General features: G+C 39.5%; 1 protein-coding gene across 2 annotated transcripts in view; it reads left to right on the top strand.

Moving 5' to 3' along the window:
- The window catches only part of A1cf (APOBEC1 complementation factor), a 48,802-nt gene extending 32,625 nt beyond the window's left edge, over nt 1–16,177 (top strand). Inside the window, exons 6-11 of one of the 2 annotated variants that reach the window (XM_052712804.1) lie at nt 2,686–2,783; nt 6,872–7,145; nt 9,252–9,433; nt 12,476–12,612; nt 13,317–13,468; nt 16,026–16,177. In XM_052712804.1, coding sequence (XP_052568764.1) covers nt 2,686–2,783; nt 6,872–7,145; nt 9,252–9,433; nt 12,476–12,612; nt 13,317–13,468; nt 16,026–16,177 — 995 coding nt within the window. Of the gene's footprint in view, nt 1–2,685; nt 2,784–6,871; nt 7,146–9,227; nt 9,434–12,475; nt 12,613–13,316; nt 13,469–16,025 lie in introns of both variants that reach the window. The other variant, XM_052712803.1, reaches the window with a different exon arrangement.
- Nucleotides 16,178–16,408: the final 231 nt, after the last annotated feature.

Genomic DNA, 16,408 nt, shown 5'->3' with positions numbered 1-16,408 from the left:
TGTTTTTTTCGAAACAGGGTTTCTCTGTGTAGCTTTGTGCCTTTCCTGGAACTCGCTTTGAAGACCAGGTTGGCCTCGAACTCACAGAGATCTGCCTGCCTCTGCCTCCCGAGTGCTGGGATTAAAGGCGTGCGCCACTACCACCCGGCCTTCTAATTTACTTTCTGTGCTCAGATGTTCACAAATGAAGCTTTCCATAAGCAGAGGTGTCTGAATATTATTGCTCCAAAACATACATAATGACTGGAATATTAGCAAGAATTTCAGAACACCCAAATCTATTATCAACATAAATGCTACATGATTAATGTGAGTGCTGGGAGCACATGGAAATACTGATATAATAGTTTGGTTCTGTGTGTACTTACTGATAGACTAGCTCTTGTATCCTTGGCACTAGGCAAGAAGTAAGCAAAGGCAATACTTTTTGTGGCTAAAGCAAACATTATTCCCTCCTCAGGAAAACTATAGATCAGAAGAGCAGAGTGGAGTGGAAGGACAGAGGCCATTCTGGCTAACTCTTTACTTCTCATTTACCAAGACAAGCCATGGAATGGAGCCTAAGTGGCAAACAGACTGACATAAAAGCTCAGTTGGTTATATGCCCTGTGCTTTGTGGGCTCACGCACCTTCATTTAATTTTCTCAGTCTAGCCATGTTATTTTGCTCTGTATAATGACTGTCACAAGAAGCCGATGGATGACTGTTAAGGGAAGAGAGAATCAAACTACTGCAATGTTTTAAAATTTATCCTTAGATGACATGTCACCCACTGTTCCAATGGATGGCAATTCATAGTCATTGAACCATGAGGTAGAGTACTGGCACTAAATGTGTTAGTGGCCTTGAGTCTGAGAGAACTGAACTTTGATAGGGAGAGGATTTTTTTCCTCTTCCTCTTCTTCCTGAGAACAGTGTGACATCACATTGACTCTGAGAACTCTGGGTAACTGAAGAAAACCTAGACACTTAAAAGACACCCAGGTTAATGTAAGCTGAACAATAACCAGTGTGCTCAAGTGGTAGTGAAATAAGTTTCCACTTAATCATCAATTAAAAAGAAAGTTTGCTTTGAAAACAAAGTTGATCAGCTACAATTAAAAGATAGCATCAAGCATCTTGGTATAACTACTTTTTTTCACACATTGTCATCAAGGTACACAGTAGTCCTTCTACATGAAAACAGGGTATGCTGCTTGATGGATGTTTTTACACAATAAACTAAATAAAAATGGCTAATATTTATAAAACTATGTCAATTAAAATGTTTTCATTCTTGGGGCTGGAGAGATGATCCAGTGGTAAAAGCTGGCAGAAGACTCCAATTCAGTTCCCAGCATCCACATCAGCTGACTCACAACTGCCTCTAGCTTGAGCTCCCTGGGATCTGCTGGCCTCCACAGGTACCTGCACTCACGGGCACATAACCACAGACACAGACACGCATATGCATGTAATTAAAAGTAGAATAAATATTTAAGATATTTACATTCTCCCCAACACTTCTCTCCATTCCTGAAATAACCATTCTTAGCAGTCCGATCTCCACCTTTTCAGCTATCTCTGGATACAGGTGTACTTGAATTTGTGTGTATTTATATGTCAGTTGAGGTACTTAGAACAGATACTCATATTTTATCTTGTTACAAATTTTAGAAACAGACAGTAGGGTTTTGATCCTTCCATGTTAGTACATGAAACCTACTCTGCTCTCTTTAAATGGAGTTAGTATAAATGTATCATATTTAATCGTTTCTGAGAAAATGGATCTTGTTTAATTTTGCTATTTCTACAGTGGTATAACTTGTGTCCTTATAGAAAATCCTTGTGCATATGCAAAAACAAGTTAGAATTAGTAGATAATTTTTCCAGCCTTTCCATACTACAGACATAAGTTATTTTGAATTCACATTTTTTCCAGAAGCAACGTTCTTTCTACTTAAAGGTATTAATCAAGGGTGCCCATCCACATGTCTAGAGTTTCCCTGTCTTCCCAGCAGACTTGGATGAATGCTCCACCACAGGATTTGGAATCAGGCGTTTCACGTAGCCACACTAACCCAGACTTGGAGGCAGGGGTTATACTCCTGGGGTGAAATTTGACCAATGGGGATAGGCTGGGAAATTCTACCTTCTCTCACTCCCATGAATTATTGAGCAACAATTTTTCCTCTCCACAGCAGAGTCTGGGGAAGATTTCAGCAGCCAGTGGATACACCTGCCTCCTCTGCGTGCATGAAGTAGCTCCCCATTCAGAAGCACATCACCTTGCTCTAGCTCCCCTTGCATTTTCTTACTCCTATACCTTGCTTTGAACCTACCAGATAAAACTGTATTTTGAAGTAAATAAGTTGAATATATGTGTATAAGACAACCAATAACTGGGTTCAAGTCAATTTAATAACACTTTACCTTTATAGACTATTATTATCTTTTTTGTATTTCAAAAAGTTGCTATTCTTACCCTTTGATGTCTGATAATCTAGGAATTGGAAAACATAATTAATAACTATTTCTAATGAATAAGATTATAAATATTTTTGTGGCAAGCAAAAGCTCATGTTGACTACACAGAATTTTAGACCTTGACACACAAAAGAGTCTCACAAGGTGCTTCCACACTTGGAAGCTAATCACATCACTGTTTCAAGTTTGCTGATGGTGATGCTGGCATTATATCTACAGGTGCTGTGGAGCGGGTGAAGAAGATCCGAGACTATGCTTTTGTGCATTTCAGTAACCGAGAAGATGCGGTTGAAGCTATGAAAGCTTTAAATGGCAAGGTAATATAGGAGAAAAGAAAAATATACAGGCTCCATTCAAGCATGTTATGGACATGTTATACCAAAGAGTAATCTCAGAAGTCCATCTTATCCCAGCTTTGCCCATCACCAACAGCAGTCTTTTGGTGATGCGCAAAAGAGAAATAACAGAAAAAGATGCAGAGAACAAAGAGGTAGCTATGTAGTAAATCCTAACTCAATTTTTTTTTCTGACTTGGACAAGTCACTAACCCTCAGTTTTCTTAGGAAGAAGGGACTGAAGTTTTTCAAGATATTTCCCCCAATCTTGTTAGTGTTCTGTTGCTGTGAGGAAACACCATGACCAAGTCAACTCTTATAAAAGAAAGCATTTAATTGGGGTTGTAGACAGAAGTTTCTCTGGACGAATCAAATCTCTCACACTCACGGTTTCATAGCTGCTTATAAAGTAAACACACAGAGGCTTATATTAATTATGAACTGTGTGGTCTATGGCTCAGGCTTCTTGCTAGCTAGCTCTTATAATTTAATTCAGCCCATTTCTAGTAATCTATGCATTGCCACATGACTTTGTGATGTTACCTGTTCTCTCACATCTTGCTTCTCCTGGCCACAGCTTACTGCATCTCCCCTGACTCCACCCTTCTTCATTTCTGTCTTCAGTTTGAATGTATGGCCTAACTTTATTCTGCCTCACCATTAGCCAAACAGCTTTATTTATCAACCAATGAGAGCAACACATATTCACAGTGTACAGAAAGATATCCCACAGCATGGGGTCTTGTTTATAGTTTCAGAACTGTGTCCATTATCATCATGGCAGGGAACATGCAGCAGATAGACAGGTATGGTCCTAGTGAAGTAACTGAGAGCTTTACATCCAGATCTGCAGGATCAGGCAGAGAGAGACACTGGCCCTGGTGTGGGCTTTTAAAATCCCAAAGCCACTCTCAGTGACATACCTCCTCCAACAAGGCTATACCTCCTAATCTTTCCAAATAGTTCATCAACTGAGACTAAACATGAAAGCATATGAGCTTATGGGGCATTCTCATTCAAACCACCATATCCCCCAAGTCCCAATTATCTCTACTTATCCCACTTTATAATATAGTAATTTATGACCATTGGTCAAAAAAAAATATCATTCTGCTCTCAGCATTTGTTCTTCCCAACATGGAGGATTAGAATCCTTCTCCTTATCAAGAGTGGGGTCAGGGGAAAATCAACTTCTCCATTCTTTGTGTGTTCATTTGTCTATAGAGACCCATGTAGTATTTCCATCAATCCAATAAGCACTAAAAAACTGTCTATAGGCCACTGATCTGCTAGTAGTGTCCAGGATGCAAACTAATCAAAGGAAAGATGTTTGTCAAAGAGTTGAAAGTCTAGTAAAATACTAAAGTGAGACAGAGCTGCAGAGAGCAGGTCCCTTTGAAAGGGACATTGATCTGGAATCATACCATCCTGAGGCTTTATCTGAAATGCCTTTGGTCAATGAATACAGTGGGCCCAAGATGACCTCTCAGGGAAGTCGCCAGGAAAACACACCCCAAATTTACTATTGTCTCATTCCCTATCCTCATACCCAGAGTTCCTTGTCGGCCAATCCAATGACAATGCAGGGGCCCCAGGAACCCTGAAGAGGACCTTATATGGAGTAATCCCCAGAGCAGAATGCAGGTTGGACATTGATGGGGATTTGATCGCAAGGACAAGAAAAAGGCTTCCTAGCATAGACTAAGACACAGGGAAGCCCGGGGTGTGTACAGCCTCAGGTACCATCATCATCATAAGTCTTCTAGGGAAGAAAGTGGCAACTCTGAAGTATTAAAAAAAGGAGGGGGACTATAAAGACTATAAAGTAAAATCAATTCATATTTAAATGTACCTATGACCAAAACATTATTTTTCATTGATTATCGTGTTAGCATCATTAAAATGTTACTACTTCAAAATCAATTTGTAAGCTAGCTTTCTTTTAGTAAACATGCCTAAATGTACGTAGTGTCTACTAAGAAGGCCCAACAATGGTAAACCCTGTGGGAGCTCACAAAGGTTTCCTAGTGAGGTCTGAGCTTGCTATACCCAGCAGGGCTGCATAAGGGGATGGCTTGACCATGTATGTGGTTACCAGGTGTTTGGAAGGGTCTGCACTTGGCTGTGAAATATGCTTTGATCTAGCAACGGGGAGGTCTTTTGCCCCACCCCTTGTCATTGTTATAAAAAGCCCTTTTGAAGAGACAGAAGTGGCTAGTGGATTTTGACCCAGGTCCTCCAAAAGCTATCCTGTGTTTCTGTCTGTCTCATCTCCACTATCTTTCTGTCTACAAATTCCTTATGCCTCTCTCCTCCTCATAGGAACCCTGTAAAAGGTGGGAGATGGCCTCCCACAAAACCCAATGCTAAGTAATATATCAGAATAATTCCAGTGGAAAACTGTTCAAGCTATTACCATTTTTTGTTGTTCTCTTTTCTTTTTAAGGAAGGGAAGTTTTATTCTGGCTCAAAGTTTAAGAGACAGACCATCATGGTGGGGAAGGCATGGGATAGGATAGTCAAATTCTTTTCTTACTTACTGCCAGAAAGAGCAGCATTTGCTGTAACAGTCTCTATGCCAAGACTAACTGTAATTCAAACAGTCATATTGTTTTGATGTTTTAATAAGCACATACTGAACCTTAGTGAATCTACAGAAAAAACATTAACAAATGGGTAATTAAAATTCTTTTCCCCATAACAAAATTTTAAATCGCTTGTGTACTTATCAATAACCTTGAACGTACTGCTTTCTTTCAAAAATAGCTCAAGCCAATAACACATTTTATCCAACAAGGAAATTTTGTTATTATTTGTACCTAGACATTTCTATAACAACGCTTACAAATACATAGCTAATTATGAATTTAATAAATATTATTAGTAAATACTAATAACTACTGTTTAAGCATAACATAAAAAAATCCCCAGGCTTCTTAGTATACCTATGGGTATTTATGTTTATTAGACAAAGTGAGATTTTGAATGTCTATTGTAAGGTATTAATCATATTTATAATTCAAGGAAACCAGTGAAATGGCACAGGGTGGCGAGCAAGATGGCTCAGAGGGTAAAGGTGTTTATATCAAATCTGGTGGTCTGATTTCAATCCCCAAGACTCACACAGTGGACAAAGAGAATTGCTCTCTGACCTCCAAACCCAGGCTTTTCCCCCCAGGCACTGCAAAGATTCTTTCCTTTTTTTATCTCTTTTTTTAATTATTTATTTGCTTATTTATTTTGATTTTGTGAGACAGAGAGAGCATCTCTACATAGTTCTGGCTGTCAAAGAACTCACTCTATAGATCAGCCTAGCCTCAAACTCACAGAGATCCTCCTGTCTGCGTCCCTGGTGCTGAGACTAAAAGTGTATGCCATCTGCCTGGCTACTGCAATAATTCCTGAGGGCATGTTTTAATTTGTACCTGACCTGAGAGTTCTTGGTCTTCCTCTCACCTATACCCCAACTCTTGCCACCCCTGTACATTAACAAGGCAAACATTTGCTTTAGAAAGACAAGGCAACAGTTCAGTTTCTACCTAGTTTAGGATCTACCTAGGCTCCTCTCCCTCCCCAGGAAATACTCACCTATTATGGAGCTGCTCTAATGAGCCATTCAGAAAGGCCTGACAGGACTTCATCACTATGATGTTGATAAGTGATAAGATATCTTTAATGGTTTCCATCACCTTCATTTTATTGTGCTGTGTAATTTGTTTTCCACCCATAAAGATCTCGAACTTCTTATACTTCCGTAACTATGTAATTTTAAAAACATATATCATACATAATAGAAAATATTGAATAATTTTATATCTCATTGATTGTCTCTATATTATAAATTCAGTAGTCAACATAGCATTGTTAAACCTGTTGGCATCTTGTGCAATTACCAACAAAACCACTCAGAGAACAGTCAACTTATACAGAAGCATGAACCTAATTAAGAGACAAAAACATGAAGAATTGCAAGTCAGTGAAAATACAGCAAATGGCTGGCAGGCATGTGGCATGATACTGAGTAGTCAGAACTGTTTCTCAGTTTGCCTGTTCCTTGCTCTCTGAAACAGGTGCTGGATGGTTCCCCAATTGAAGTGACCTTGGCCAAGCCAGTGGACAAGGACAGTTACGTTAGGTACACCCGGGGCACAGGTGGCAGGAACACCATGCTGCAAGGAGAATACACCTACCCTCTGGGCCATGTTTATGACCCCACCACAACCTACCTTGGAGCTCCTGTCTTCTATACCCCCCAAGCCTACGCGGCCATTCCAAGTCTTCATTTCCCAGCTCCCAAAGGGCATCTCAGCAACAGGACCCTCATCCGGGCCCCTTCTATCAGAGGTAACACTATTTAGTGCCAGATTTACCTTAACTCTTCAATTTCAAATGATGATAAACTGTGGTTCAAATGAACTATAAACTATAGTTCTAGAGCCTTAGACAGATTGGATGGATTCACTGGGAGAAAAAGACTAGAAAACTTTGTGAAAAATCAAATATATCATTATCTCTCTTTTTTTTTTAGGAATCTACTTTTTCCACATTACAACTGGTTATTGAAAAATACTTGTCAGAAATTGGTGCAAATGAGCCTAGTATACAAATTAGATCCTTGCATGGACCCATAAAATATACCCAGAATTCAACCTAGCGCCATACCCATTACTTCTTCCTCTCTATTAGACTACCATCTAGTACTAATATGTACCTGATTAGACTGATTACAGAACTTTTAAGGGAGAGAAGCATGGTCCAATGGAAACTACTACAATAGCAAAATCACTTGAAGGCACGTATGTACTTGATAGACACCACTTTTGTATGCCAATCACTAATTAACATCTGTATGGTTATATATATGAGACACTCTCATCTGAACACTCTTCCAGATATGTGTGTTATACCTTTATTATTTCATTTGTTTATCTGTATGTTGGTGACAAGGGCTTAACATATGTTTCAGGCTGGTCTTGAACTCACAATGTCTGCCTCTGCCTCCTGAGAACTATAATGGCAGGTGTGCACCACATCTGGCTGTGTGTGTGTGATAACATTGAAAAAGCCAAACTATTAAAAATTAATGTTTCTTTAGTATATAGGAAGCTAAATAAATTCAAAATAGAAACCAAACTCAATCTCACTGTCAGACAGGAAATATTTCATAATTGAATCCTACACAGATTCTCTGTTTGAGCAGGTTTCTGAGCTCAGTAAATTTATATACGTGTATATGTATGAATGTGCATACAGATGTATGTATATATGAATGTAGCTAGTTTGCCTCTGCCATGTGGTATTTTCCACTGCAGTTTTTCTTCATTGTGGCTAACACTCTCTGGATCCCAATCCTGTTTTCCCTATATGACAGCAATCTGGAAAATAGGAATAAATGATGTACTGAAATCCACTCTTGGGCGACTTAGAAGAGGCCCATGCAGGTTATTGTGGAAACAATTACCTTACTGCATTGCATTCTTTTTCAGGGAAAAATGAATTGAGAAATTTAAGGCCTCTTCAATGGACTTAAAAGTCTACATTCACAATACAATCACCCCTACCAAATTTGCAATATAAAAGTAATGATCAAGGTTTTATTCAAAATACTTTCTATGTATTATAACAAGCTATGCCATTGAAACATTATGCATATATATAATACATCATTAATTAATCCATATATCTAACATGTTATCAACCAGTTGTGATGTAGAAAAAAAGCAAACTCCATTTCAAGGGAAAATAATACATAGCATTAACAAAAAACTAATCAATGAATAATATTTATGGGCAAAGAGTGATCAACTTAATGGTTTATTCCTTTATGTCAACAATAGGAAATCAATGTAGCAATATGGCAAAACAAAAATCAAAAGGAATCTATGTATGAAACTCAATGGAAATGTAAACCCCACATCAACAACGCAAGGCAGAGAGAATGGTGACCTTAACAAAGACAAAAATGCCTTCTACTTGTTTTTCTAATGACGCTCTGGGGCTGTGATAATCAAATTCCTTCTGGCTTACTGGTGGAGCAACAATCACTGTAATGGTCTCTGTACCAGACTAACTATAATTCAGGTGGTCATATTATGTTTGGATGTTTTAATAAGTTCATACTGAACCTTAGTGAATCTCCAAAAAATATTGACAAAAAGGTAATTAAAATACTTTTCTCTCTGGTGAAATTTTAAATGGCTTGTGTACTTATCAATCTCCTGGAACGGACTGTTTTCTTCCCAAGGAGCTTTAAGATTCTATGGTGGGCCTTACCTGATGTTGAGTTTCATTGCATGAGAATCTTTGGTTATCTGTCCATCCTCATGGCAATAATCAATGTGACTTGGGCTAACTTTTCTATTACAGTAAGATTCAGGGTGATTTTCTGGTGGTTTGATTCAGTTTAATGCCTTCTTACATTCCTAGAAATTTACATGAATGTCCCTGTAGGGGCTGCGGGAGTGAGAGGACTGGGCGGCCGTGGGTATTTGGCATACACAGGCCTGGGTCGCGGCTACCAGGTCAAAGGAGACAAGCGGGAAGACAAACTCTATGACCTTCTACCTGGGATGGAACTCACCCCGATGAATCCTGTCTCTTTAAAACCACAAGGAATCAAACTTGCTCCTCAGGTAGGTAATATCACTCCAGAGGTGGCTAAGTTGGGCCAGGGACCATCGTCCAAATGATTTGCACTGATGCTTACTTGGGCTACTGTTCTGTGACACTCAGCCTAATGTATCAGGAGAGCTGCTGAGACTAGATGCCACTCTGGCACCAAAAGGACCTTTGTTTTGTTTCATCACAATTCACCAAAATGCAAAACAAACAAACAAAGAAAACTGAAGAAGAGGGTCAACTAAAATCTTCAATGAAAATACAATGAAGTGAAGACCCCAGCTTAGAACAAATGCTTAGTGAAGCAGGTTGGTCAGCCACAGAAGAGACCAGATGAGGAGTCATAGCTGGGAACATTATGTAGACTGTTTAGATCTTTTCTTGGGAACATGACATTAAAAGAACCACAACAACAATGGACATGCGAAAGTGGATGGGGAAAAGTCCCCTGGACCACAACCTCCACAAAGAACTATAGGCAACTGAGTAAAACTGGGAACAAGAAAGGTAGCCTTTCCCAGGGAAGAAAACACTAATTGGTTTTCTAGTGACAGTCAGTCCTGAAAACATGCATACAAATAACACCATACAGACAGAACAGGTTATTTAGGAATATATATGTATATATACATATATACATGTAATAATAATTAATGGGGAAAAAAGGCCATGAATTTTAAGAGTAGAGAGGGGCATGTGGAAGGCTTTGGAGGGAAGAAAGGGAAGAGAGAAATGCTATCATTGTATTATAATCTAAAAAGAAAGAGGACATTCCACCATGGAATCTAGATAAATCTTTAACTATAAAATGCCATCAGTTACATAAAGCCTTCCACAATGCTTTTTATTGGGCAGTGTCATGATGGTAACTGCTATTTGCTTTCATTTAGTAGTCTGTGTTTCATTCAGTAGTAGTGGAAAACAAATGTTATAAAAGTTGCTCCAATTTTTGAAAATTAAAGCAAAACAGACTCAGTCCCTGTTAAGCCCAGGTTATCCCATTAGTATGCATCATGTGCTGCTCCATCTGAAACCACTCTTGCTGAATGTCTAGAGTTACAGTCTGTGGACTCTGAGGGAAATGTCCCCGCCCTCAGGAGGAAGGTAGAACTACAGCTTAAAAGAAATAGTCTCAGTAGTGTGAGCAAGGGGGAAAGATGGCATCTAAGAGCTCGACCTGAGAATGAAAGAGGGGGTATTGACAATATTTTTCTTTCATGTACCTTTAAGTAATGCTTCTTCAGATTCTACCCAGGCATTAAGAAAAAAATAAACAGAAGAATGTCTATTGCAGTGGTAAACAAGAACCATTTGTATAAAAAATAATATTTATTGGGCTTCTCTGGTGTGCCATGTGTGCTAGACACTGGGAATGCAGAAATGAATATAATAAAAATCCTTGTAATCATAAATCATATGACAACCCAGTGGGATAATACTGACACATAAACAGATAATTACAATGAAACCAGGTATCGTGATGAAAATAGTCATTCTGAGCAAAACTCTCTGCTTATACATTAAATGCAGGTAAGAAGTTGGCCATAATGAGAGGTATTTAACTAATTTGTCTAATTTGTCTTTGAATTTTTACAGCTATAGTTGAAAAATCAAAGACCATACCACCCCAGTCACTGTGGCTGGAAACTAACCCCCATATCTCCCAGAAGTAGGAATCTCCAATCAGTAGATAGGGTTCAAGAACTGCCCTGCCCAGCCAGCAGCTGCAGAAGCCACTCTGCTCAGTATATTTGCTCAATGGGCATAAATGGGTAGACAGCTGGTCTATTATCAAAAGCTAAGTGACTATTGCTCAGAAACCTCAGAACACACTCACATCTTATAAACAATAAAAGATGCCACCAAGTGATTTTTTATAATGGGAAAAAATCAACACAATCTTCAAATTAATAAACTGGAAAATGTCATGACAGAGAGCAGCTGGGTTAACATGAGAACAAAGTTAAGAGACTAAGAGGCTCTGGAGAGCCAGGGGGCAGTGTTCTGTTGCACCATTCTTGTCCTGTGAGACATAGATACTGACTCTGCTTGTGAACAGAGGATCAGAACCTCAGCATCACCAAAACTGGCCTTAGGGTAAAGAAAACATGAATCTTTTGAGAAAAGATTCAGTTTGGGGTGATTACAGCAGTAAATAAACATGCAGATGGATAATAAAAACAGATTGTCGTAAGTAGTTTAAAGTAGTACATTGCCAAGTAAATTTTTTTAAAGAAATCACCACTGTGAATACCTATTAGTGTTTATTAATAAATTCTGACCCAAGGAATGAAAAGACGACTCAGTGGTTAAGGACACTTGCTGCTCTTGTGGAGGATACAAGTCTGGTTCCTGACACCCATATAGTGACTCACAGCTGTTTGTAACTCCAGTTCCAGACATTTTGGCCTCTGAGGGTACCATGCATGTGAAGCATATACATGCAGGCAAAACACTCATATGTATAAAGTAAAAATGAATGAAATAAATCAAGAAAACAACATTTTCAAAACTTTCCAAAAATGAGGTTAAAAACCCTATGACAGATGGCACCAAGTAAAAATACCTCCTCTGGTCAACTTTCCTAAGACACTGTGAACAAGGTCTGGGCGGGGCGGTTGGGGGGAGATAATATGCAAATCCACCCACACAGTGCTACAGCACCAATTTCCTAAAAACTGGAATAAGTACACAAAACATCATGAAGAATTATTAAGCTTATAGTGAATGTGTGTTATGTGTGATGTGTGTGTGCGTGTGCACGTGTGTGTGTGTGTGTGTGTGTGTGTGTGTGTGTGTGTGTGTGTGTGATGGCCTAAACTAAAACTATTGGAGTGAATGGTGTGAAAATAATTTTATAAACTATAATAGACATTCGCAGTTTAAATGGAGTTCAGATTGAGTTCAACTTAAATTTTATGAGTCGTTAAGTCACGTGGCATTTTTTCTCTTCTATTAATTGAAACTGAAGTTCAGAACTCAGAGCCTAAGAGCTAGAGAAGTGATGCAGATGTGACATTTGGGGAAGAAATCATTTTTTTTTTTAACTCTTGCAGATACTAGAAGAAATCTGTCAGAAAAATAACTGGGGACAGCCAGTGTACCAGCTGCATTCTGCCATTGGACAGGACCAAAGACAGTTATTTCTATACAAAGTAACTATCCCAGCGTTGGCCAGCCAGAATCCCGCAATGTGCGTACCCTCTTCCAGCTCCTAGTAATAGAGATTTTAGAATAAGATTAGTCTATGTGTTAAGTGTATTCGATCATCACTCAAATAGCATACTCAAGTCTGCTACCTACTCCTTTGTAATTAATGAAATAGCAAAATGCTGAGCTGGGATGTATGCGCCAGCTGTTAGATGGCATCTAAAAGCCCCAAAGTTTCATAGGGTGAGTAACTGACTGAGGGGATACGGGCTGGCTAGAGACCGAAGGGGAACAAAGAACTCTAACAGTTCCTTCCTGCAGCGTTTGGGTCCACACAAGTGACCCTCGTGACGTGGCCGCTTACTACACAACCTTCTGAACCACCTTTCCAATTTTCTATCACAGATCTGATCTGTTAGTGGATTTCACCTCCAGGCTGCGTTTATATATTTTAGGGAGCACACATACCTTAGAAGAGTCGTATAGTAAAAAAAAAAAAGAATTACATATGTTCCCCCAGGAAAACCATCGGCTACCAAGGGGCTAGATCAATTCACAAATACCCCCGTGTATGTGTATGTGTAGAAGCTTTTTATGGCAAACGGAGGGGGAAAGCAACATAGACTCTCAACATGCAATCATCTTTAAAAGTTAAAATTGCCTTGGTTTTTCACTTGACTAGGCACTGAGGTTTCTGAATAATTACCTGTAATAATAAAAATAACAATGGCTGACTGTGTTTTCCAGCCAGCCTTTCACACCTCCGAAGCTAAGCGCCTATGTGGATGAAGCGAAGACGTACGCTGCAGAGCACACTCTACAGACCCTCGGCATCCCCACAGAAGGAGGTGACACTGGGTCTGCAGCGGGCACAGTCACACCCGCCACTGTGTTCCCAGGTACTGGGCAGGGGCATCAGTTGTGGCAGACACTGCAGGCTGCGGAATGAGTGGGGATCCCTCCTTGGTAGGAACCTCACCTAGACTAATTCTGACTTGCACCATGTGTCCAAAGAAAAGAGACAGGGAAACTGAGCTAGAGCAGCTAAAGCTGGTTCCCACCTGCCTCTGCTTTAAGCAGCTGTGTGACCTTGAATGAACCAACACCCCTGAGTCCCGGTCAATTTGGAGTGGTTTTTTGTTTTTGTTTTTTTTTTTCCCTCTTATTAAGAGACTTTGGTACTAGTATTAATTGGTATTTAACTGAGCTCTTGCTATGAGCTGGGTACTCACTGAAGTGCTCAGAAAGCTTTATGTTCCCCCAGTGACACCCCCTGGCACTTTGCAGTTGTGTGAGAACATAATCCCTTTATATTACAGATATAGAATCCTAGGACTTCTAAAATTAAGCAAGTTGGCCACTATCAGCTAACCTTTAGTAGCTGTTTGGAGTTTGTTTCTACTTTTTGTGTTTTGTTTGTGTCTGTATGCCTGTGTGTGCATGCAAATGTGTGCATGTATGTATAATAGATATATGCTTGTTTATATATGATGTATATATATATATATATATATATGTTTGTTTATATATGTATGTTTGTTTGCATGCAAGTGTGTATGGAGGCCAGAAGTCAGGGTCAGCTGCTTTCCTCTATCACATTTCACCTCTTTTTTTTTTAAATAAAGATTTACTTTTACGTGTGTGTGTGTGTGTGTGTGTGTGTGTGTGTGTGTGTGTTTCCATGAGTTCAGGTTCCTGAAGAGGCCAGAGTGTTAGAGTCACTGAAGCTGGGGTTGCAGGCACTTGGGCACCCAACATGAGTGCTGCAAATCAAAGTCTGACCCGCTGTGCGTGCAGTATGCATTCAACCACAGAGCCATCTCTCTAACCCCTCTATCTCGTCCCTTGAGACAGAGTCTATCACTGAACCTGGTGTCACCAGAGAAATTGAGATTCCCATTAAGGTTCTTAGTCTGTTTAATATAAGAATTTAAAAATGCGTTCAAAAGAAAGCTTGAGGACAGTTACATTAGAGGTTTAGATAGATAGATAGATAGATAGATAGATAGATAGATAGATAGATAGATAGACAGATAGATAGACAGATAGATAGACAGATAGATAGATAGACAGACAACAGGTAAGCAGCTTCCAGGAGGGAAATGGGGATGAAGGAAAGTAAGCCACAAATAGCCACACAGCAAAGGAAGTGTGTGGGACTTCTTCAGAAAAAGAATGAGAAAGTTTAGAGTGCCAGGGAAAGCATGCTTTAGTTTTTATCCAAAAACCAGAAAGAAAAGGTATCTTTTTCATTGGTCAAATGAGATAGCTTTTACAGTTCTCCATGTATCCATATAAGGCTACCGCCATTAGTTACTGAACTTTTAAAACTGGTGTTATATCGTTACAACAGCGTTTTGTGCCAATTTCAAAGACTTTTTATAGTGTAATCCGTGTTACTTTTCTACAGAAAACCAAAAGTGTAATTCTCAGGGTTCATGTGATGAGGGATCTTTTTTGCATTTGTAATAGATAAAAATAAACCAGATTGCAGTTTTTGACAAAAAAAAAATCTTTTTTTAAAAAATTACTTGTTTTTGAGGTGATAATTAAGCCACTCTAAAAACAGTACAGCATCTCCTCTACTAGAATACTCTGTCTCTAGTTATTCATCTTGTGTGAAAGCAGTTTATTTATTGGTTTATTTATTTGAAACAGGGTCTCTCTCTGTAGCCCTGGCTGTCTGGAAGTCCCTATGCAGACCAGGCTGACCTCAAACTCACAGAGATTCTCCTGCCATTGTCCCTACTTCCCTGGCGTGTTGGGATTAAAGGCATGAACCACCATGCCCTGACATTTTTTAATATTTTAAGTTTTTCGGCCAGTGTAGTGTTCAGCAGAACCAGACCCATAGACCCCACCCTTACTATGCCCTGCTAACACCTCAACAGCTTGCCTCACGTCTACATTCCTGTATATACATCCCTGGGCACGTTCTGTAGTGCTAGCCAGCAACATATGGCACCTTTCTGTTTTTTGGATCCTCTCTCCGACATCTCTATTTGCTGATGTGAAGTAAGCCTGACACAGGGAAGGTTGATTCCCTCTGGAGAATGTCATCTTCAATCTTCCTGTTTTATTCCAGCTGGGTGGTGTTTGCCTTTAATCCCAGCACTCAAGAGGCAGAGGCGGGAGGATCTCCATGTGTTCCAGACCCAGCCTGGTTGACATGAGCGTTCCAGGATAGCTAGCAAGGGCTACAAAAAAAGACCCTTTTTAAGGTCAAAAACCTAAAAAAGCAAAACCAAACCCCAAAAAACAAATAAAAACCACCAATGCTATTCTACACAACTGGGTCCATATACTGCATCTGCTCAGAGCACACTTTCATCATACATATCATTTGTTTTAAGCAACATGCTAATTCTTCATATTGCTAAAGCAATGTACCCAAAAGGGGGGAAATCTGAATTCTTTTCATAAAATATTCTCTGCCTCCTCCTCCTCCTCCTCCAGGATATGCTGTCCCCAGTGCCACTGCCTCTGTGTCTGCAGCCCAGCTCAAGCAAGCAGTGACGCTTGGACAAGATTTAGCGGCATATACAACCTATGAGGTCTACCCTACTTTTGCAGTGACTACCCGAGGAGATGCATATGGAGCCTTCTGAAGATCCTTTTCTTCTAAGAATAAGACTCACAGAATGCTCAGTAGAAGATACAAAGCTCTAACTAGATCTCTCGTGATCGTAAGCCATTCCTTCCCCAAGGCAAGGCCTTTCCTGAGACTGTGTGACTTACTCATTGTATTACTCATGAAAAGTGAATAGTATTCTTCAACAAAATCAAATGTTAAGGAGCCTTTAGCTTAAAAGAAATCTGAAGAGCCACTGACAGCAAAA

The sequence above is a fragment of the Peromyscus californicus genome, unplaced genomic scaffold (assembly GCF_007827085.1).
Source record: "Peromyscus californicus insignis strain IS unplaced genomic scaffold, ASM782708v3 Scaffold_4__1_contigs__length_199733344, whole genome shotgun sequence".
NCBI lineage: Eukaryota > Metazoa > Chordata > Mammalia > Rodentia > Cricetidae > Peromyscus > Peromyscus californicus.
Note: the sequence above shows the minus strand (reverse complement) of the source record. Positions and strands in the feature narration are given on the sequence as shown.